We start from the raw sequence: 25037 nt of genomic DNA, 5'->3' as shown, positions 1-25037 counted from the left end.
GCAAATGGTGACAATTCAACTCCATTGTGAACCCTCCCCAGGAATGGTTGACCAACAAAACTCAAAGATAAACGTGTATAATAATACTTCAGGTACTCTCAAAGGTCCCAGGGTAAAGAGCCTCCTCGCTGATGGACCGTAGATTGTGACTCTCAGCTATGGTCTTTGCTCTTTCATTGGAGACCCCGATCATTACGATTAGAGGCTGAAGCTGCCTTGGAGGGGCGGCAGAGTAAGGGGAAGCCACATGCCAGGTTGAGGGGAGCTGCATTTCCCCCACCCCCGGGCTTGGTCTTTTTCCCCCAAAGATGACTGCAGCAGTGGTTTAAAATGGCCACCCTGAAGAGGAGGACTCTGCTGGATTAAGATTTGTGCAGGAGGGAAGAAAGAGGTGGATAACATCTGAACCGGGACAACTGGGCAATACAACTAGACAAAAGTACCTCGGGATTAAGGTAACATGGAATTTTTAAGAAAAAAGTGAGCGGCGAAATTACAAAGGGACAGGGAAAAAAGAAAAGAAAATATTTTTGACAGCTAAGCGGGGCTTCGAACCGGGAAAGGAAGAAGCTGGAACTAAAGATTTAACAAAATTGGATTAAAATATTTTGGGAATAAACAGGCATAAAATAAAGCTGGACTTAAGATTGTCAAAAAATAATAATAATAAAGTTTACAAATTGCAGACTGGCCTGTGGTGGAATATTGAGGTTCAAAAAACCCTAAATAAAAAAATAGGGGAAAAAGGTGAAGACTTTGTATAATGGAGAGTGCCACCTTTTGACAAAAACTTGAGCTCAAACAAAAGGGAAAGCATCCTGTTTCTGAATGAACTTGTGTGGATACAACATTAAAGAAATATTGAAACAAAGTAAGAATCTTAGAAAGTGAAAGCAGAATCAGAATAAAGAAAAAAGCAAGGAAAGATTGACTATGGGATTGATTGATGTTTTGGGTATAGACCCTGGGCTGGAATAACTGAGAACTTTAGAAAATTGAAAGAAGAAAGAAGGGAAGTAAAAGTGGTTTTTTTGTGTGGACTTTAACGATCATAAAATATAAGAGTGTAATGATGATATCTCTTCGGGAATTAAAAATGGAACTGAGAGAATTACTATAGGAAAGAGGTGAATCACTTTGCTCTGTGTTAGAAAAAATGGAAATAGCGATTGAAGAACAAGAAGAAAGAGCTTCAGAGGAGGAGGAGTCGACTCAAAGAGAAGACATTTTAAATAGGCAATTAACACAAAGAGCACTACAAAGAAGTGGGGAAAGAAGGAAGGTTAAAAAGTTGAAATTTAAGAAGGCAATCAAAAGGGGGAATACCCGTGAAGTTGGGAAAAGCAGAAAGACCCAGCAGAAAAGGGGAAAGGAAGATATTAAGAAAGAGAAGGATATTAACTAGAATGAGAAAAGATACGGGGAAAAGAGGGGGAGGAGAAGCAGTAAGAAACAGGTGCATGAAATAAAGAAATACGGAAATCGTAAAATGTTGAAAAGAAATTGTTTTTTTCAGAGATAATGGTTGATGAATTAAAAAGGGGATTCTGCAGGGTGGCAAGGGGTAATAAGAATATTTCTGCAATTAAAAATATTTAGAAAATAGGGTAATATAGATACTGATAACTTTTATTAAAAATCAAGAGGGGGGGAATATGCCGTGGAATTCAAATGAAAAGATGTAATTATTATTGTAACTTCTTAAAAATAATGGTTTGTTGGGAATCAAGATGAAGGAATAAAGGTATATTCTAATCATTGAGGTGTCACACTCAAAGCAGTAAAAGGGGGGAAACCTATACTTGTTTTTTTTTAGTGTTAAAATTTGTATTAATCTAGAAATTATAAAAAGAATATGTAATGGAAAGGGAATATGACAGACTAAAGAACCAACTAAATAAGTTAATATAGACTATTAAAAGCAAGGAGAGACATTGGTAACTTCTTTTATTATTATCATCATCATCATTATTATTAGGCAAACACATATTGTTTATCTTTATTTTTAAAATAAATATTAAATGATTATATTTGAAATAATTGAAATGAAACAAAAAGATGTTTCGATTGAGATTAATGAAAGAGGCTAGAATTAATGTGTTTGTTTCTTTCCTTACTGAAAATTTGGAATGGAAAAGGTAATAATAGAATTAAGTATGCATATATGAATGTATAATTGCTGTCATATTTGTATGTAAAGGTGATGAACCGGAAATATGTTGTCCACTAAAAAGAGATTTTTGTTTTTAATGTGAAAAACTAAAGAAAATTTGTTTTTTTTTTTAAAAAAGGTCCTAGGGTAATGTGTAAAGAACTAAATTGCATTGGAGAACGTTAGTATTGATTAGACCAGCATTAGAAGAAGACTGAACAATAAGAAAAACTACTGTCCCCAAAATGGATCTATGTCAAATGTCAGCATAAAAATCTTACTGAATATGTGAAACGTGATAGTAGTAATGTCATGATTTGGGCTGTCTTCAATGCCTCTCATCTAGGCTTGCAATAATTGATAGAACTATGAATTCTGAGTGTACTAGCAAATTCTACAAGAAAATATCAAGGCATCTGTTTAAACTGAAGTTCAGAGAAAGTGGATCATGCAACAATTCAGTGATTCAAAACACAAGCCATCTGATCAAAGAATGGTTTAAGCAGAAAGAAGTTAATGTTTTTGAATGGCCAATGACAGTTCTGATCTTAATCCTATAGCAATGTTGTGGAAGGATGTGAAGTGGGTAGTTCATGTGAGGAAGCCTGCCATCATCCCAGAGTTGAAATTCTTCTGTAATAAGGAATGACTGAAATTCCTCAAAGCTGATGTGCAAGATTGATCCACAAATATTAGAAATGTAAGTTGCGTTATATTGCTGCATAATAATTGAATAATTGTCTCACACAAAAAGGTAGATTTGGATCATTTTCCTCAGTAAATAAAAGAAAAAGTATAATGTTTTTGTGTAACTGAATTCTGCTAATTTTAGGACTTAGGGAAGAACAGATGACCCTGTCTTAAGTTGTGCTTATGCAGAACTACTGAACATTCAAAAAGTTTCTCAAACTTTTAAGCACCACTGTGTGTAATATGATATATAGTCTTTAACACTTTTAAGAGGTAAGGTATATTTGTTTTTCAATTGGTAACAGCTTTGAACTACTAAAACCCAGTGGTTCGTGGATTCTAAAAATAATTTAACTGGACAGATAGTACAAAATCAGTACTGCTTTAAATCACACACAGTTGTGAAATATTTTTAATTAAGTATTATTAGAGAGACAAGAATTAAGAAAAGAAAAATTATGGAAATACATTTTTTTAAAAAGGGTCTAGAAATAGCAATTACAAAGTCAGCATATTGCCCCCAACAGTCTGGGTCCTCATTTTACCGACTTTGAAAGCATGAAAGGCTGAGTCAACCTTGAGTCAGTGAGAATCGAACTGTCAGCCGGCAGTCAGCAAAAGTACCCTGCAGTACTGCATTCTAACCACTGTGCCACCATGGCTCTTATCCAGTTAGTATCCAATTAGACAAATACTTAATATTACATTGCTATTGCTATTGTGGGAGTATAAGAGCTGCTACATTTATTGATACAATACAAAGAGTGAACATTGTTTTCTAAGATAAATGTAAAATTTGTCATGAGAATTAAGTCTGTGCATATATTTTGAGAAATAAAAGGCTGGGAATTGTTATGTTGGATTCTTCTCTCCTTTTAATAGCAACCATTAGAGGTTCTGCTTATAAGCCAAAGAATCATATTTGCATGCTCTACATGGAACTACTCTTATTAGGTTATTACCTATAAATCCCTGCATGGCATGGGTCCAGGTTACTTGAGGAACCGCCCCACCCAGTGGGAGAGACCCCCACACCCAAGCCAGCAGAGGAGGCATGTTGCAGACTCTGTCAATCAAGGAATTCCAGCTGGTGGGATCCAGGAGAAGGGCCTTCACTGCTGTGACTTTTGTAGTTCAGAAATCTTATCCCTCAAGGTGATATCGGTCTTCTGACTTTTTACAAGACCTTGAAGATTTGGCTCTATCTAATTGCTTGGGGCCCCAACAGGACCATCATACTAGAAGTGGTTGATGATTAACAGGCAATCCCATCTCCCCTCTGCTTGTATCCTGTTCCCTCCCTCCCCATCTTTAACTGTAACGTTGCTTTGATTGCAATGTCCATTTGTATTGTTTTAGAAATATTTATCTTTCATGATTTAATACTTTTAATGTTGTAAGCCACCCAAAATATAGTAATCATTTTTGAAAACTGGAATCTGATTTCTTAAGTTTAACAACATTTTATCTGGTAACTGAAAACTTATTTTAGAAATTAGAGTAAATCTTCAACTTTTTTCTGCTTGTGGTAAAATTTTATTAAATAAGATCTGCAGCCTTCAAAGGTAGTTATAGTAGTTGTCTAGTAGGTTTCTTAATATTTGAGCAAGTTATAAGTAGATAAAAGTTAAATATTTACTCTAATTTCTGAAATAATTTGTCAGTTACCAGGTAAGGAAATTTTTACAAAGATGCTTATTACACTGAAGGTAAATGCCAGTATTATCCTAGGATACAGACTAGAATGTCACTGTAGTAACATGAAATTCAACATAAGGACATATTCCTATTAATTGACTGAGGCCAGCAGACTTCTGAAAAAAGATTATACATCTGAACTGTCTCTAATGTTGCAAATACTCTACACTAGAAATGCTTAATGCTTCCTATATATGCAATTGTCATCAGACTGCCACTTCCCAGGGTTATACATCAGTATAAATCAGATTATACTTACGGCAGGTACTTTGCATGCTTTGTAGTGTGTCACTTTCCATTCATTCAGCTGGATAAATAGATAAATTTTGGAAAGCAAAATTAGATATGTCATGGAGGTTGGCATGCCCACTGAAGTATTTAGAGGGCATATTTTTACCTACCATGCATTAAATTAGGAACCAGAGTTCTGAAGTCATTCCATTCTGCAGAGGCAATCTGGGCCATTAATGTTGAAACCATATTCAGAAGCAGAAACAGCTAGCAGTATCTTTGGAAACTAATTGAACATCATTTCTCTGAGCAGAAAAATATCTACAGGTGAAACTCGAAAAATTAGAATATCGTGCAAAAGTTCATTTAGTTCAATAATGCAACTTAAAAAGTGAACCTAATATATGAGATAGACTCATTACATTCAAAGCAAGATAGTTCAAGCCATGATTTGTCATAATTGAGATGATTATGGCTTACAGCTCATGAAAACCCCAAATCCACAATCTCAGAAAATTAGAATATTGCGAAAAGGTTCAATATTCTAGGCTCAAAATGTTCCACTCTAATCAGCTAATTAAGCCATAACACCTGCAAAGGGTTCCTGAGCCTTTAAATGGTTTCTCAGTCTGGTTCAGTAGGAATCACAATCATGGGAAAGACTGCTGACCTGACAGTTGTGCAGAAAACTATCATTGACACCCTCCATAAGGAGGGAAAGCCTCAAAAGGTAATTGCAAAAGAAGTTGGATGTTCTCAAAGTGCTGTATCAAAGCACATTAATAGAAAGTTATGTGGAAGGGAAAAGTGTGGAAGAAAAAGATGCACAAGCAGCAGGAGAGGATTGTCAGGAAAAGGCCATTCAAAAGTGTTGGGGACTTTCACAAGGAGTGGCCTGAGGCTGGAGTCAGTGCATCAAGAGCCACCACACACAGACGGATGCAGCTCTCCCTGAGTGATTTCGGCTGCCGCGATTGCAAAGATTGGATTGCTGATAATAGCCCCTCACAGTTGATCGCAAACAACACGGTTTCCTTTCCACAGCCGATTTCACCACTCGGGGCACTTTCTCTGCCTACAGAGCAAGGATCAGCCATCGCAGGCTGCAATTGTGCAAGGGGCCATTTTAGATCATCTTCTCCTTGGCGCACAAGGTGAGCGGCCATTTTAAGTGGCCACACACATCAACAGCCTACTCCTACACCACAGCAGGCTGTAATTAAGGCCCCTACATAGGCGGCATATAGTGAGGGTCACTCACAGCACCTCTTGTGCTTGTCTATACCAACAATGGAGGAGGACAGGATTCAAGCTGAGCCTTCATGCCTGGACAACCAGGGTCTTCAAACGACCAAGAGCAAGAGAAAGAGACAACTCTCTCAATCAGTGCAAAGAGAGGTAGCGGCCGAGATCAGGGCCAAAGGTTTGGGCCCCAAGAAAACATCCCAAGCCATCACCCCCAGAAAATTTTGTGCTCTGCTCCATTTCGTGGGACAGTTCAAAAAGGGCCCTTATGGAATCGGCTATTCAACACTTAGTCAACATAAGGGCCATTCAGCCAGTCCCTGACCTCCAACAGGGATATGGTTTTTATTCTCGGCTTTTCATTGTCCCCAAGGCCTTGTGTGGGGATGGCAAGCCATTCTTCACCTTAAATTTCTGAATTATTTTATCCCATACAGGCACTTTAAAATGCAGACTTTGCATTCTATTCTAGAGAGCGTTCGGGAGGGCGACCTCCTCTTTTCCATTGATCTTACGGAGGCTTATCTCCACATTCCCATCTGGCCTCAGCATTGCCAGTTTCTCCGTTTCTGTTACCAGAATTCTCACTACCAGTATGAAGCCTTCGGGCTCTCATCGGCTCCAAGGGTCTTCACAAAGATACTAGTGGCATTAGTGGCTTCACTCCAGTCCATTCCAGTGAGGATCCAATGTTACTTGGACAACATTTTGATTCTGTCGTCCTCCATCCACTATGCCCATCGAGATCTACAAATCACACTTTCCTGCCTTTAGAGCCACGGCTTTTCCATCAACATCAGGAAAAGTCATCTCTTTCCCATGACCAAATTGCTTCACCTGGGAGCGGTCATCAACACAACTCTGTGTCAAGTTTTTCTGTCACCAGATCGGGGGAAGAGCCTTACTGAGATCATCCGACAAGTTCAACATCAACACACTGTCTCCCTGTCTATGCTGTCCAAACAATTAGGAAAAATTATCTCATCCATCGGCATCGTCCCATGGGCACTGTTACACTTCCGATCTCTACAATGGTTCCTGCTCCCATTTCAATGAGCAGGAACCAGCCACACATCCACCAGGGTCTGGCTCACTCTGCAGACTTGTCGCTCCTTCAGCTGGTGGCTTTCTCCGGCTCTTTGGAAGGGACTCCTGTTCAAGGAACTGGACAGACTGCTCATCACCACCGATGCAAGTCTCCTGGGTTGGGGGGCCCACATGGATGGACACATAGCTCAAGAATAAACAGGGCTGGACCCATAAACTGGCTGGAGCTAAGAGCCATATTCCTGGCGCTAAAACAATTCAGGGAAAAGATGGCTGGAATCCATGTACTAGTGTTGATGGACAATATGGCCACAAAGGCGCACGTCAACAGGCAAGGGGGAACAAGATCCAGGGCCCTGATGGGGGAAGCTGAACGTTTGGGGCGGTGGGAGGAGAGACACCTGTCTATCACAGCAGACCACATCTTGGGAGTCGACAACCCTCAAGCTGATTGGCTGAGCAGGAGCCTAGTTGACCACACAGAATGGTCCCTCCATCCATCCATATTCAGGGATCTATCACTTAGGTTCAGTGCCCCAGTGGTGGACCTCTTCGCCTCTCCCCAAAACGCTCAAGTCAACAGGTTCTTCACCAGGTTTCCTTGCCAGAGAGGAAGGGGACCAATGCACTTCAGAACAGATGGCCCATGGGTCTCCTCTATGCTTTTCCCCCTCTTCCCATCATTCTGGCGGTCATTCAGAAGATGTTGGAGGAATGGGTGGAGCTGATTCTCCTGGCCCCCTGATTCTCCTGGCCCAGGAGACCCTGGTTTGCAGACCTGGTGAACCTATCAGTAGCCGCTCCCTGGAGGATCCCAAACCACATGATCTCCCTTCATCAGGGAGCCTTGCTTCACCTGGATCCCCAGTGGTTCAAACTGACTGCATGGCGGTTGAGCAGCATCAGTTGAGAGAGGCTAACCAGACAGGGTCATTCTCACTATCCAGGCATCTCGTAAACCATCTACAACCCGCATCTACGATGCCACCTGGAAGGGGTTTTTTGCCAATGGTGTCAAAAAAGAGGGTCTCACTCCAACTTTGTCTAGAGTAGTAGAGGTTCTCCATTTCTTCAGGATGGCCTAGAGAAGGGTCTCGCACCTAATACCTTACGTCGACAGGTAACTGCTCTTTTCTCAATCCTTTCCTGGGAATCCCTTCCTTATCTCACCTTCCTTCTGTCAGGAGGTTTCTAAAAGGGGCTTCCAACCTTCGCCCTCCTGCTGTACACAGGTACCCTTCCTGGGACCTTCACAAGGTGCTCCAGGCTCTAACAGAATCTCCCTTTGAACCCCTTAGAATAGTGTCTCTTCAATTCTTGACCCTGAAGGTGGTTTTTCTGGTAGCTATCACATTGGCTAGAAGGGTATCAGAGCTGACTGCTCTTTCTATCAGGCAGGATCTCTGCATCTTTCATGACAATAGAGTTGTTCTCCACCTAGATCCTATCTTTGTCCCAAAGGTTAGTACCTTTTTCCGCAGATCTCAGGACATAATGTTACCTGATTTCTGTACCCTTCTGCACCACAATTTAGAGCACCAATGGCACACCCTAGATGTTAGAAGGGCACTTAGAATTTACATCAAACGTACCTCGACATTTAGAAAGACTGAGGCATGTTTGTGTCCTTTTCCCCTTCCCACTGGGGGAACAAGGCCTCTCCTCCCACCTTGAGTAGGTGGATCAGGGCATGCATCGCACAGGCCTACAAAGCCAGGGCCCTTCCAGTACTCCAGGACCTAATGGCATACTCTACTAGAAGTGCCGCGACTTCAGCTGCCTGGGCCACCCAGGCATCCCTAGAAGAAATTTGCAGAGCGGCTACATGGACATTCCTGTCTCTGTTCATCAGACATTACTGCCTGGACTCCTATGCTTCAACAAGTGTGGTCTTTGGCAGACAGGTGCTTTAGCAAGTGCTCCCAACTTCAGAGTGATCGGCTGGACGAGGACCCTCCCGTAGACATGCAGGCTTTGGTATGTTCCATCCTGGGCTCTTGCAGCAGCATTGAGGAGAATGGGCGTTGGTAAGTTTACCTGAGAATGGCCTTTCTATCTATGCTGCTAGAGAGCCCAGCCCCTCCCTTGTTTCGTCCAGACCATGGTAAGACCATATGTTAATGTTCAAGATTCTGTTTGGCTTTCAGAAACACTTACTAAAGGCTGTCAAGTACCTTCGCCAAAGCCGGGGAAACTCCCACAGGCAGTCACTTTTATACTAGACAGACCCAGCTTGATGATGTCATCAGGAGGAGTCTAACCCATCCTGGGCTCTCTAGCAGCATAGATAGAAAGGGTGTTCTCAGATAAATTTACCAACACCCATTCTCATTACTAACATAACTGACTGGTCACTAGATAAGGAGTGCTTCTGTGGCCTTTTAATAATAGCAATAGCATTTAGATTTATATACCATTTCACAGTGCTTTTACAGTCCTCTCTAAGCAGTTTAGAGAGTCAGCATATTGGGTCCTCATTTTACTGACCTTGGAAGGGTGGAAGGCTGAGTCAACCTTGAGCCTGGTGAGATTCAAACTGCAAAACTGCAGGCAGCTAATAGGCAGCAGAAGTAGCCTGCAGTACTGCATTCTAACCACTGCATCACCATAGTTCTTAATAAGTTTTAAGGTTTCCTAATTTAGGAAAATATTAATTCAATAAAAGAAATGTAAACAAGTAATAGTAAAGGTAAAAGGTCTTCTTGGAAGAGAAAAGTTTAATTATGTTTATATTATATTATATTATATTATATTATATTATATTATATTATATTATATTATATTATATTATATTATACTATACTATACTATACTATACTATACTATACTATACTATACTATACTATACTATACTATACTATACTATACTATATTATATTATATTATATTATATTATATTATATTATATTATATATCTTATCTTATCTATTAACTACACTACACTATACCCAGGAGCAAACTGACAGCCAGTTTAGCTCATGTAGTAGAGATGTTACATGCACAACTCTAAGGATGCCCAAAGGTGCACCATTGCATTCTGCACCAGTTGCAGCTTCTGATACTCTTTGTTTGCTTTATTATATTTGTATGCTGCCCATCTCATGGTTTGAGGGACTCTGAGTGGCCTCTTCAAGGGACAGACCAATGCAGAGGGCATTTCAATAGACAATACTGGAGATGACCAGAGCATGAATGACTGAAAAAAGATACTGTCTTCTGATGTAGGCAAGAAACATGTCAAGTTTAATGTATCAGGTGCAAGTATTTCTGGCTGTCCTATTAATAATTAAATATACACCAATATCATTGGAATTAGGCCACTGCAATGAATTCTGCCTAAAAACTTAATTTGGTTCATAATGTAGCAACTAGTTGATCAATATACTTTATGGTGATCATCATGGTATTATTGGAATTTTTATTAATTCTCTGGGTTTAGATCAATGTATCAAGACTCCAAGATAGCATTAAAGGTAATCGAAGGATATGCCTCTAGTTATGATCTTGTTGAAATCAATTGGAAGATCCTTTCCAGGAGGCTTATACTTATAAAAGTTGGTTATTTCCAAATTCATAAAGTGATATATTCCATATCATTCCCAAACTGAGGAATTTATATGCTAAATTTAAATTGCTTAAATTTAATTTAAATTTTAAATTGCTCTAATATATGGTATATGACAAACCTACTGTTGTTTCTTTTTCAACATGCTATAGTATTAGTTCATTTATTACAAATTTACTTTTTGATGTATAAAGCCTTATGTTTGCCTTATTTTACAAATGTTAGCAAATTATAGGAAGTCATAATGAAATCATTGTAACAAATTTTGCTGTATTTACCAATTATACCTTTTGGACAATTGCATAATAATTTTTGGATAACTTAAAATAATTTTCATTTTTGCTTACTTAGGAATACAATCAGAGTGTAAGCTACTATAGTTCAGTATTGGTCATAGTAAATGTTATTCCTATGCAAACATTTTTCTATATATTAATAGTTCAAGTGCTGATGGAATTCATGTGCTTTTCACAGGTTTTAGCTTATAGAATTCAGGCTAAATGAACTATCTTCCTAATGCAAGAGTAAAAGAGTAAAACAATTTTGGCTGTTTAATAACCCATGCAAAACAATTGTGTCTCAAGAGTCTAAATGGAATCTTTAAAAAAATCTTACCCATCTCATCTCCTTTATTCAGAAATTCTATCACATTTTGATGTAACATGGCATAGGAAGATAAAGTAATATTAAAAATTTAGTTAGATTAGAAAATTGAAGAAATGATAGAATAGTTAGAAAAGAGAAGAAATGATATAGTTCTCAGTAAGTTAGAAAATAAGAAAGGTAGTAGTTAGAAAAGAGAAGAAATAATTATAATTCTGAAATTTCATAAAACTGGCCTGTAGATGGTTTGGAAACTTATCAACATAGTTATTTTTTTTTATATGGAGAGACCTTTGTTTCCATATAAACATATGTATTAAAATTCATTTTTTTCCTCCTAGGTGGAGTCATTTATTTTGGATCAGGATGATTTGGAGAATCCAATGCTTGAGACAGCTTCAAAATTGCTATTGTCAAGTACTGCTGATGGTGCTGATCTCAGAACAGTAGATCCAGAAACCCAAGCTAGATTAGAAGCTTTACTAGAAGCTGCAGGTAAATATACACCACTGATTTTGAAGAACAATTAATTTACAGAATATCCATAAAATAACATTGGATTTTTGAATATTTTAAGTATTATTAAGTTTATTTATTATCTTTATATGTGTTTTGAACAACATTTTGTATAATGCAGCCTCTTTCTTGTTTAACAATTGCAATCTGTTCCATCCATTTTGTCATTAAGTGGTCACTAAGGAAAAAAAGAGCAAGAGAGAGAGAGAGAGAGAGAGAGAGAGATATTCTGTGAAGATCACTGGTTACTATCATTCAGATAAAATAATCTCTATATAGTTTCCACTGCCTAACTTTTTTTTCAGGGGGGTTTTAACCTCTTTTGTTGCCTAAATAAAGTGTCTCTTCCTGAGCTCTTTCTCTGCAGTGCAGACAATGATAACCTCAAGATTTGTGACGTTAATTAGTTGTTTAGGTCCCTCCTCCACCTGCTGGCACTGCTACCTAATATTTATCAGACTTTACTGAGCTTCATATTAATAGCTTTTGGGTTTTTTTAAAAAAATGCACAACATTTGGTTGTAAATGTGTGCATTGGTTGGAAAATGAATTATTTATTACTGTCAGATTTGTAAATGGCTGAATATAGTTAGTAACTGTATGTGGTTCCTGGAGTGACTTTTACAGATTGTAAATTTTAATTGATACGTAATAAAGATTCTGTGTTGAAATTGGTGCTTGCCATTATTTAATATGGAAATGCCTCCATCACATTCCTGTAGGGAGTTTTATTTCATTTTATGACTATAATCTAGTTATCTGAAGAATTGCCCTTGCCTGTATAAACTTGCCCAGATATTTTGATCCTCATATGAGAAGTAAGCCACGTAATTTTAACCATTTCTTATTTATAAACAATATTCTAAAAGCCTACCTTGGCCAAGTTAAAGTGTTAGATAATTTTTTAATTCAAACCCTTTTGGAATGTTCAGTCTTTAGCAAATAATAATAATATTTTATCTGCAAATTATTGATTTGATTTCAGTGGTCCATTTTAAATATTAAATGGTATTGATTTGCTAGACACATGTCTGGAGTTTCTCAGTCATCCAGGTCATGGTTGTCCCAAAGGTGCTTTTCAAGAGGTTTTTCTTGAAAATTCTAGTCTTGATGTGTGTGTTCTATGTTTTGCCATGCATTTATGAAAACAAAACAACCACTTCATAAGCGCATGGCACAACGTAGAAGAACAAACACATCAGGATTAGATTCAGCAAACCACCTGCATTTAAAAGACACAGGCCATTCTTCTGAAGACAGCAAAGTCCACAATTTGGACAGAGAGGACTGCTGGTTTGAAAGAGGGGTCAAAGAGGCCATCTATGTCAAAATTGAACAGCCCTCTCTCAACAGAGGGGGAGTGATACAACATCATCTATAGCCAATCTACAACACAGTCCTTTCAACAGTTGAAAGCTCCATCATTTGCACCACTTAGGTGACTCTGATGACACAGATAAACTTCCAGGTGACCTTACTGACCCGCTAAAAGAATGCAAATGACCAGCTGTCTGCAAGTATAAATCCTTCCATTCCATAAATCCTTCCATTCCCACCATCCAGTCAGACCTGAAGAAGTTTCTTTGAAACATCTTCAGAGAAAAAATAGAAAGTCTAGTTGCCTCTTGAAAAAGCCCCTTTGGGACTGTTCTAGAAATGTATTTTAAATTTAAAAATGATACCGCTTCCAGAAAAATAAAAATTACCCAGTTAGTTTTTTCCCCCTGCTAGTTGAATGTGATTTTTTTCCTGGAATGTTGCTAAGTTATGAAGAATATAACACGTCTCTTCTCCAAGACTGATTTCAAGTATTACCATTTTACATGTGCTTGCTTAAGAATTATGCTGTTAGTACTGTGAATAGTATTTAGTTAATTGTCTTTATTTTCCTCTTTCTGGATATAAAACTTCTGATCTGTGATCTAAAATAAAAGGAATAGGTAAGTTATCCACAGCTGATGGTAAAGCCTTTGCAGATCCTGAGGTGCTTCGCAGACTAACTTCCTCAGTCAGCTGTGCATTGGATGAAGCTGCTGCTGCACTTACCCGAATGAGAGCTGAAAGCACAGCAAACTCAGGGCAGATGGACAAGTAAGTATTTATCTGAAACTACTTGTTTCTTATATTTCTGCTGTAAAAATCAATTATTATTATGCTATACTATGCAGATTTCAGAAAATATTTATTTCTTAAATTGTTATGTAGTACAGATCATAGCTTGGAAGGGATTACAGAGAACATGCAGTTCTGCCTCTTCTCTGCAGGAAATTCAGCGCAGGGAATATTTGTGTAATCATCTGAAAGTGTCAGCCTAGGAGTGGGGAGATCATCATTAGCAACTGGATTTGTACTCAAAATTATAAGCTTAAAGGATTCAGTTCATGAATTCTTCCTTAGCCATTTTTTTCCACATATGAAGTTGCATATTGTGCTGCAGGGCAAAACCACATGACAGAAGATGTGCCTGCTATTTTTGTATAAAGATTTTAGTGTAATATTGGGACTGACTGTTTTGTTTTAAATTTAATTTTGCAAGATTTCAATCCTTAGGTTAAATACTGCTCCAGCATAAGACACGTACTATTAGTGAATCAAGGTCTGCTACAGATTCCACAGGGCTTCAATTTATAGAAGGAAGGGTCCACAAAATAGAATTTTAAAATGGATTTAGGGCAGATTAAGTTAAGTGTCAATCCTACACATGATACATTCTGTGATCCTCATCCTCTCACATTTTGATTAGTTCTTAAGTTTAAAATTAAATTATGTGTGCTCATATAAATATAGATTGTCCTCACTTAATAATTGTAATTGGGACTGGCAACTCTATCACTAAGCAACATGTTCGTAAAGCACATGTGACCATGTTGACTTATGACAGTTGTGGCCGTTCCAATTGCTGTTCTAAAGAGAATTCTGCATAGTTGCAGATCTCATAATTCTGCCATTTTCCCAGTTAACTTTGCTTGTTGGAATTTAGCAATGAAGTTTGCAAATGGAAATCATGTGACTGTGGGATGCTGCAGTATAATTTCAAGCCAATTACCAAGCGCCAAAATCATGTTCATGTGACCCTGGGAATGTTGCAACAGCTGCTACTATGAGGATCTATCATAAGTCACCCTTATCCAGTACCGTTGTAACTTTCAATGGTTGCTGAACAAATATTCATTCAATGAGGACTATTTGTCTGTACCTAAATGCATACCTTGTTGATATTTTCACAAGTATGAGCCTCAGACAGGGACTCGAGGGAGAGGCAACAGTGTAAGATTTGTTGCTAGTCAGCAGCAAAGCATTGACAACCTAGGGCTCACTCCTGATCACTAGTGGGCTGAATAGTACATTTACCTCTGTTGGAAAGCAAAGATTTTCTAAAGAACAAATAAATCAAATGGACATTAAATGCAATTTGAAATGCTGCAGGGCATTTGTTTACATTAATGAATATAAAAATAAATCTGGTTGGAAGAAAGAAGAATTATAAGAAAATAAAATGCAAAATAAAATAAGAAAATAAAATACAGAATAACTATGAATAATTAACAGTATTGTTCACAGAATTGGTGAGACAAACATTATTTCATCCATTTTTGGTAATATGCATAAGTTTAAGTGATGTGTCTTGAGAGCTCATCTTGGTTTTTCCTATTTGATTCCCTGTATATAATACTGTTTTATGATCAGAATGTAAATCAAAAATTTATTTTACTGAAATTATATACTGTTGAACTATCCATTCTGTGTTACCCCCATGATAAGATGGGCAGTCAATAAATTTTATAAATATATAAATCCAGTAGATAAATACATTACTTTTGAAAAAAAATAAATTTGCAGTTGTTTGATATCTTTCATGTTTATAATTGTCATTATAAACTAAAAGATACATAATACAGCATATTAAAGATACTAAAATGTCTGTTAAAAAATTCTCAGCATTGTATAAAGTCTTTGATTTCATATTATATAAGGGTTAGTTTTGCTTAATCAGTCTTTATAACAATTTGCTACTTTGGTTACAAGCTGTTGCATCACAAGCTCTCATATTTTCTCATGTTCATGTTAAGCCTATAAAACTAGCTTATTGAGGATGTTTGATATACCTCCAATATTAGGCTGCTACAGTTGAAAAGGATTATTTCAGGGAATTAGCACATAGATACTGTCTCTTAGCAATTGTACAATTTTGTCTTCCTCCAAAAAAAATCTTACATTACATAAAAATATACTGAATAAATACATTATTTGGATGCTTTATAATGAAAAAAATTGAAATATCAAGACTACGAATCAAGACCAGGATGTTTATTTGTCACTTAATTTATTCTACAACTCTATGCACCATCTGTCAGCGTTCCAAGTAATGCACCCATAGAAAGCAGAACTCTGAGGTAGGCAAGTTCCTCAAAGAACAATTTATTGGATATATCGTATTGGCATAACTGGTGAAAGCTGACTGAAAGTTCCCGTGTCTTTCACCTAATTAAAAAGTAAAAGTTTCCCCTTTCCCCACAAATCACTGGTCACGCTGTCTAATCCAGGTGTGGCCGGTTGCTTGGTTACTTCACTCCTCCTCTGGCCAGCCAGCTGTGAGAATGTCCTTGGTTTCCATAGGAAAGCTTTATTGTTTTGGCTATAAAACCCCATCTAACTATTTCCCCCCTCCCACTATTGCATGGCACCCTGAAGCCTCCAAGGTGGCCTTAGCCAGATTCACTTCAGGATTGACACCATCTTTCAAAGAAATTGTCCTAAGAAGTTTTATGTACAAAAATTTTAATATTACAATTTAAAAAAATTAAAGTGAAAGCATTGGATAAATATATTAATGGAGAAACATCAAATGCAGAGACATCAAAAATATATTAAATGGTACATTATAGTGTAGCAGTTCTTAACATACTAAAATGATTCACAAAGAATTCTGCAGATCAAGATCCTCTGGAGTTCTCTAGCAACTGGGGGCATCTGATTTAAATTTAAAAATAAAATAAAAAATGAATTGTAGGCTTATATAGACAAAATGAAAGTGTTTACAAAATTAATTCTCAATACTTTACCTGTTGCTAAGCCTACACAAGCCTGGAATAGGCAGTTGTGTATTGCAAAGTTAGAGAATTCCCTACCTTTAATATATAGATTAAAACTTAATAATTTAAAGTAAATTTATATTTTCCTCAGCTATAATTCCAGTGAAAATTTTAGTTTCATTCATAGAAGTTGTGTATATAGTCACATGAGATCGTGATGCTACAAAATTTGACAACTACTACATTAAATATGTGTTTAATTTTTTTAAAAAAGGACCTAAAACAGATTTGCCTAAATTTGGAAAGAAAAACAAACTAAGCACAACTTAATTTTCAGTTGAGAAAATATTTGGAAGGATAGAGAGATTACTTTTAGATAGCTACTTGCTGCCTGTGAATTATTGGTGAATAGGGCATGGAAGAAATTTTAAAATGTTTCAAATGTAAACAATGCACATTCCCTGAATCACAGAATGGGCTATTTTTCATATTATTGAACCATGTTGATCTTTAAGTAGTAGCTTTGTTCAGATTAGAGCACTTCCAAAGTGTTCCAGATAGCTTACTTTGTAAAATTTAATTCTCAGAACATTTAAAAATAAATATAGCAATGCTAAAAGAAGCCAATTATCTTAGTAAATGGTGGGCTATAATTTGGACTTTCTGACACTGCAGCTTCATTTCCAGTAATCATAATATGTTTTGCTATATATCCATGACATCTATATTTTATGTCTATATTTTATGGTAATCTGTTACCTCTGTGAAATATTAATATATTTGTGCTAAGAATAACTTCCTCTGTATCTCCGTAGCCGCAGTTTGGCTGAAGCTTGTTCAGAAGGAGATGTAAATGCTGTGCGGAAGTTGCTTATTGAAGGTCGGAGTGTGAACGAGCACACTGAAGAAGGAGAAAGTCTCCTTTGTTTAGCCTGTTCAGCTGGATATTATGAACTTGCTCAGGTGTGTCTTTTTTCCATTATAATAGAGAAACTACACTTTTTATTTATAACACATTCTGAACATGACATACAATTCAGTTTGTTAATATTTACTTTTGGTTCAAATCCATTGTCTTGTGGACTAGACATCTGCTCAAGCCGAGACTTTGGTAGATCCTCAGTCACCTATCAGATTTCTGTAGAGTCTCTTAGCCAGATGAGATTTTAAAGGTATCAAGGGTAAAGGTAATTTTCTCTCCATTCCAAATTTCACTCACTTAAGCAATTAATCAGTAGGATTGCTTTGGGTACCATTTTGTTCTCTAAATCTTTGTGCAATAGAAGCTTGCCCATTAACCCAGAGAGAGCAAAAATGCATTGGAAGAGACAATTCTAAGCCTGTTTTTTGTATTAGAAGGAAGGATTGCTATATAGAGAGGTTTCAGCAGAGTTTCATGTCCCTTGCATAAAATTGTCATTCTATCTTAGTATTGTTTTAATTTTTGTGTGAATAGAAACTCTGTCCAAAATGTGGACTTTGGACAGAAACAACCACTGGTTTGAAAGAGGGGTCAAAGAGGCCATCTACTTTAAAACTGAACAGGCCCTCAACAGAGGGGGAGAGATATGAGGCCATCTATCTCCTGTTTACAATACAGTCCTTTCAGCAGTTGCAAGATGCTTCACTCCCATTTACACTATTCAGGTGACCCTGAGGGCACAGATAAACTTCCAATTGGCTTCAACCTTTCAGAGAGAGTGCTAACAAACAGATGACTTCAAGGAATATATTCCATTCTCCACCATTCAGTCAGAACAAAAGAAGCTTCTTTGATGAGAAGCAAAACATCTTCAAAGAAAAATGAAGTCCAGTTGCCTTTTCAAAAAGGCATCTTGGGGTCTTAGCATACAAATGTATGATGCTGTGGCTTGTGATTTCCAGCAATGTTTGCATTCTTTTCTGCAAGTCACAACTAGTTATTGAGGTAATGGGAAGAAGATAGGCTATAGTGGTTTTCATTAAATGCTAGGGTGCAATAACTGCCTCAGAAAAGACCATGCAAAGTATATTGGTGTCAAGTCACAAAATTCTCTTTATAGTAGACAGAGCATCTGCTATTTGCTTTTGCTTCATAAATGCTTCAACAGTACATACATGCTTTCCAACCCCTTTCAAACTTAGAGGAAAAGTTTGTATTGAATTAATGAGCTAGTTACTTTATTAAATGCATCATGAAATATCTCTATTGTACAATACAGCAGATGCCCATTGAACATGATAAAATGATACAAATAAATAAAAGCACTTATCAGGAGTTCAACTTATATAAAATCTTTTTTTTTTCATAACTGAAGATGGAGGTGAATTCTGAAGCTAAGCACAATACCAACTGCTCTTTCTATATAGTGATAGATATAAAGCATTTTATAGCTCCTAGATCACTGATGTGATGACCCGGATCATGGCACAAAAATAACGAAGTCATAAAAGTAGATAAATTCCCTTTAATACCTCCAATTTGGCCCCCAATGTCCAGTTATCCTTGGCTGGAGTTCAAACTCTTCCAAAACAATCTATAATGGGAAGAAATGCAGTCCAAACTCAAAGTAAAGATAAATCAGAAATTGAAAAAACCAACACAAACCATGCTGAAGTAATTAACACGGCAGGCCAGGATAACAAATTGCAGATTTCCAAAAGATTAGGAAGCACACAAAGTTGGGAGGACACCAAAGATTGACAAAGATAATGCACGCTTTGTTTCCAGCAAGGTGCTGTGTGCAAACGCCCTTCTTATATCCTGTTCTCCCAGCTGCAACTAATGAAAGGGATCAGGGCCTTTTTCTCTCCTGTAAGCTATGTTGCTCCCTTCTCTGTTCCTCCCTGCATGCCCTAGGATGAAGAGGGGGTGGGCTTGGGTCTTCCTCTGAATGCCTAGCTGGATTGTGCCCTTCCCCCGTTTCTTCCACAGTCACCAGAGCCACACTCCCACTCCCTGTCAGCTGCTAAATCTCCCCCTCAGAATCAGACTCCAACAAGGGCATGACAACTGTTGCTTCAACATCTTCTTTATACTCTGAACAATTACTTTAACCCCCTTGACTCTCAGTAAGTCAGCTTAAAAATTACTAGATTTTATGTTCCAGAAAGATCTGAGACAAGTCCAAATAACAAGGAATATTCTTTCAGTCTTTCTCTATGGTAAAAAATGCACATGCACATGAAGATTTAATGTACAGCAGTCCTTACAATCAAATTGGGGCCAGAGTTTCCATTGCTAACCAAAATTTGCATCATAAAGCAATGTGGTTGTAAAGCACATTACTTAGCAACTGCAATCCAGGTATTCCCCATTGCTGTCATTAGCCAAATTCTACTAGTCATTAGTTGAAAACCCACTGATTCTTAGCATTCCAGGCCTGATCCCTCGCAGCCTCAAGTCTCAGTAAGAGGAAATGGGGATTGAACAAATAGGTCTTGAAATTAAGTGTTTTGAATTCTAATAGTAAGCTGGAAATTCCAATTTGCATGTAGTGCTAAACAAAAATTACAAATTACAAATTCTCTGATTGATTCCTGCTGATAAGCGCATTTTGGTAGCGTATAGCAGAACATGTTCGTTCAAAATAAACTAGATTTTTAAGGACTTTGCATTATTATTGCATGTTACATTTGTTATTCCCATGGAAGTTTCAGTTTGTATTGGATGTTGCAACTAATCATCTGACCAATGGAATATACAGAGATTACCATATGTTCAAAAAATGTATAAGGTAAACAAATTACATGATATTTGTAATTTGCTAATTGCTTATCAGATGGAATTTAAGGTATTGGCATGATATTAATCTTTAAAGTTCTAACAACTGACTATCTAATGGACAGCCTCCTTCATTATGATTCTGTTTTACTAATAAAATTTGCAAGATAATCCTTTTGAAGATGCTTCTGGATCAAACCTTTCATTCTGGCAGATGGCAAAGGACATTGGACAACAAAGATTTTGCTTCCTGAACATTTTTGGGTGTATCTTACAGAGTTTGGGCTGCCGGTAATCATGTACTATTTTATAGTAATTTTTTATTTGTACAATTATATAAAATTTACTAATTTTCACTTGCATTATAAGATACCTTGTGTAGCCTATGCATATTCAGGCATGCATTTAGGGCATATTGCATAACATTTACATAACAGGTATAGTTTGGGCGTGCCTAGGCATATTTAGGTTGAATGGATGCAGCCTGGAAAGGCTATAAAAGCAGCTTGCATGCACAGATGCTACTGATTTTATTGATATCAGTTTCCATGTATTTTGATGTGATTGTTTCAATGCATAGAGTTGTGTATATACATGTAATTTATATAACAAGTAACTGGTAAGGCTTACTATAGGGCGATTGTTGATAGCAGAAATGCCTAGCCAGTGTCAGAAGAACTGTGATGTGTTCACCTACATTTGTTCCAAGTACACGTTAAACCTCAAAAATGCACCACGACTGGAGTTTTTAAGAAAGCACTTTTATTATAAGATTGGTGACCAATGCAAGGCATGGGCTCTTCGCATTTGTTGTGCAAGCTATGCTATTGCATTTAGAACTTGGCTCAGAGAAACTCAGAAATCACTGCCATTTGCAGGTTTGTCTCCTATCCTTGGTTTCCTTGTCATGGTCAGAGCACAGTCTGATGGCAATGTGTTTCTCAAGGGCTGTACACACACACCCTGCAGGGAGGGCAGGACCTATTAGATTGGTGTTCTCTCGTCGACTAATGGACCTGGATGGGTTCCAGAAGGAGCTGGAGGTTATAACTGAAGATCTACTGTTCAGTCCAGCCGAGCTCTTAGTCATTGTTTGGAATAGGAAGGTGACTGAGGCTTTGGAGAGGATTGCGCCCATGCAATCTCTCTTCACCCATACACCTCACTGTGCCCCATGGTATACAGAGGAACTGAGAGGGATGAAACGCATGAGGAAACATCTAGAATGCCACTGGTGGAAGACAAGAGATGAACTCGATCGGACATGGTAAGAGTTGCTACTAAGGCTTACCTTGTGGTGATTTGTGTGGTGAATTGTAAATACTTCACACTAATTGTGTCTGCAGATAATCACCCAGTGACCCTCTTTAAGGGGAGCCTCCTCCTCCTCCTGGGGAAGGAGGAGATTGAGGTCCACCTGAAGGGGTGCACTGAGGAATTTGTGGATTTTCTGGAAGACAAAATCACTTGACTTCATTCCCAGTTAGATACCGGCATGATTGCTGGTCCGGTGGAAGCCGCTGAGGCAGGTTCTTGCCCTATTATCTGGGAACAGTTTGACCTTTTGCTCCTGAGGAAGTAGATAGGATCCCAGGGAGCATGCGTGCAATCACCTGTGTTTTAGATCCTTGTCCCTCCTAGCTTGTGAAAGCTTCCCAGGAGGTGACAGGCGGGTGGACTCAGGCAGTGATTAATGCTTCCCTACAGGAGGGGTTGGTGCCCCAGCACTTTAAGGAGACTGTGGTCCATCCTCTTCTTAAGAAGCCATCGCTGGACTCCACCCAGTTAGATAATTTCTGACCTGTCTCCAATCTTCTCTTTTTTGGAGAAGGTTGTTGAGAAGGTGGTCATGTGGTCAAACCTCATCCAGAGGTTTCTGGATGAAACAGATTATTTCAAGCCCTACCAGTCAGGATTCCGGCCTGGATTTAGGACAGAAATGGAATTGGTCGCACTTTTGGATGATCTCTGGCGGGAGTGGGATGGGGTAGTGCATCCATCCTTGCTCTATTTGACCTCACGGCGGCTTTCAATACCATCGACCACGGTATTCTGGGAGTTTGGGGGATGGGAGTGGGAGGCCTTGTGCTGTCCTGGTTCACTTCATTCCTCTGCAGCCATTCTTGGTCAGTGTTGCTAGGAGGAGAGAGATCCAGCCCTCGCCCATTGCTTTATGGGGTTCCGCAGGGCTCAATACTCTCTCTGCTTCTGTTCAACATTTATATGAAGTCGCTGGGTGAGATCGTCTGTCACCATGGACTGAGGTATCACCAATATGCAGATGATACTCAGCTCGTGGTGAGTTAAGTGATGCCGTGTCCTCCCTCTCACAGTGCCTGGAGCCTGTTAGGGTCTGGATGAGGAGCAACAAGTTGAAACTAAACCCTTGCAAGACTGAGTTGCTCTGGGTTTCAGGTTAGTTGGCTCAGGGAGAATTACCATCTTTGGTCTTGGACAGGGTAGTACTTCCTCAAACAAACCCTGTGCATAATCTAGGAGTTTTCCTGGAGTCACGATTCCTGCTCAAAGAGCAGGTAGCAGTCGTGGCCAGGAGGGCCTTTGCGCAACTGTGGGTTGTGCACCAGTTATACCCTTTTCTGGACCATCAGTCCCTACTCACAATCACCCTTTCCCTGGTCACTTCCGGTCTTGAGTACTTCAACACGCTCTACATGGGGCTGCCCTTGAAGAGCATCTGGAAGCTCCAATTGGTGCAAAAGGCAGCAGCCCGCATGGTTTTGTTTAGACATGTATCACCTCTCCTGCAGGAACTACACTGGTTGCCAATTTGCTTTCGGGTGCAATCAAGGTGCTGGTTGTCACTTTTAAAGCCCTTCTTGACTTGACACTAGGTTATCTGAGGGACTGTCTCTTGCTGGTTACATCTACCTGAATCATCAGAGAGGAAAGGCAGGGAATGTTGTGGATCCCGTCCCTGAGAGAGATACACCTGGTGGGACCCAGAAGAAAGGCCTTCTCCCTCTCTCTGGAAAATTATTCTCCCAGAGATTAGAACAGCGCCCACTCTATAATCTTCTGGAAGGCCCTGAAGACCTGGTTCTGCTAGTGGGCCTGGGAACCCAGAACGGGATGGAGCTCATTAAATGGCTCATTTGATCTGCTGTTGCCAGGGCGGGGGGTGGGAGTTGGGGGTGATTTTGTTACATTGTACAATATTAATTTATTTAATTATTTTTGTTGTTTTTATTGTTTTAAATGTGGTTTATATTCTGTAAGCTGCCTTGAGTCACCATGGGTGTATAAGCAGCAATATAAATTCAATAAATAAATGAAAATAAGACATTAATTAAATACCCCAATCTGCCTTCAACCATGAGAGCAGTGCCACATGACAACAATGTGCCAGTACTGAAACCACCAAGAAATGGAGTTTAGATGAAACAGATGAAGATGCTGCACTAGTCAGGCACATACATTCACAATGATCTGAATTTTGAATTGGATATATCTGACGAGCCTCATCTCATAACACAATCAACATTAACTGACCTGGTCAAAGAGTTATGTTTATAACATTCCATTTTATAGAAATCAGTTTTTACACAGTATCTGTTGGCTACGCTGCACACATGAAAGAAACATATAAAAACATAGAACTTTTATTGAAGCACATCCTGTACAGCACATACAACTGGAATATCTATGAAAATCTAAAAGTAGTGGCTCTACTGCTTGGAATGCTGCAGGTGCTGCTCTTACATATGTGAATGGGACAGATGTATAAGAGAATCCACTCTGATTGCCACTCTGGAAGACTTCAATTCCACGACAGAAGAATGAACCACTTGTTGACCCAGGAAAGATATTTTTGTCCCTGCTTCGCATAAAATTTGAACTGTTGAAAAATTTTGTGAAAATGATAAACAAGGGATAGTTAAAGTCTTTTTTTATATATGAGACAGATGTTTCCAAGAATAACTGATACCAATATTAAGGAAGACATTTGGTGGTCCACAGATCAAATATGTCACCAGTGACAAGCGGTTTAAAGGCCTGTTAGGCCAAGTTTTTAAGGAAGCAAAATTGAAAAATTGTCCGATTGTCTCTTCTATTGCTCTGGGATTAAGGAATGCACACCTTAGGAGCAGCATAGTTTACATTGGAGTTTGGTGTCATCGACAAAACCAACAACTTTATTAGAGAATAATCTTTTATGAGCATAACTTATTCGCAATTAGAAATTGCATAGAATTCATAAATTTAGGGGTTTTTTAAAATTACAGTTAGTCCTTAACTTTCAAGTGAAGTGAGTTAGTGCCCATTTTATAATATTTTTTATCAGAGTCATTAAAAAATCTGTCTTCTCTCATTGATTTGGGTTGTTGGCAGTCCCTTGGAAAAGTCAAAAACTGTGATTCTGGGACATTATAAATACATACCAGTTGCCAAGCACCCAAATTTTGATCACAGCAGTTCAGGATGCTGCAAAGACTATAAGAAGGAGCCATCATAACTTGAATGGTTACTAAAAGAAATGGCCATAAGTCAATGACTACCTGTATTAATTTTAAATTTTGTTTTCAACATTCTGGA

At 38.2% G+C, this 25037-nt stretch overlaps 1 protein-coding gene across 5 annotated transcripts in view; it reads left to right on the top strand.

Moving 5' to 3' along the window:
• The window catches only part of ANKRD17 (ankyrin repeat domain 17), a 124991-nt gene that overhangs the window by 27033 nt on the left and 72921 nt on the right, over window positions 1-25037 (top strand). For all 5 annotated transcript variants that reach the window (XM_026717297.2, XM_026717296.2, XM_026717298.2 and 2 more), the window contains exons 2-4: window positions 11573-11726; window positions 13682-13838; window positions 17596-17743. In XM_026717297.2, coding sequence (XP_026573082.2) covers window positions 11573-11726; window positions 13682-13838; window positions 17596-17743 — 459 coding nt within the window. The remainder of the gene's footprint in view (window positions 1-11572; window positions 11727-13681; window positions 13839-17595; window positions 17744-25037) is intronic.

This window comes from Pseudonaja textilis, chromosome Z, assembly GCF_049901715.1.
Source record: "Pseudonaja textilis isolate UNSWEBS1 chromosome Z, rPseTex1.2, whole genome shotgun sequence".
Classification (NCBI taxonomy): Eukaryota; Metazoa; Chordata; class Lepidosauria; order Squamata; family Elapidae; genus Pseudonaja; species Pseudonaja textilis.
The sequence above is the reverse complement of the archived record's forward strand: the minus strand, read 5'-3'. Positions and strand labels throughout refer to the sequence as shown.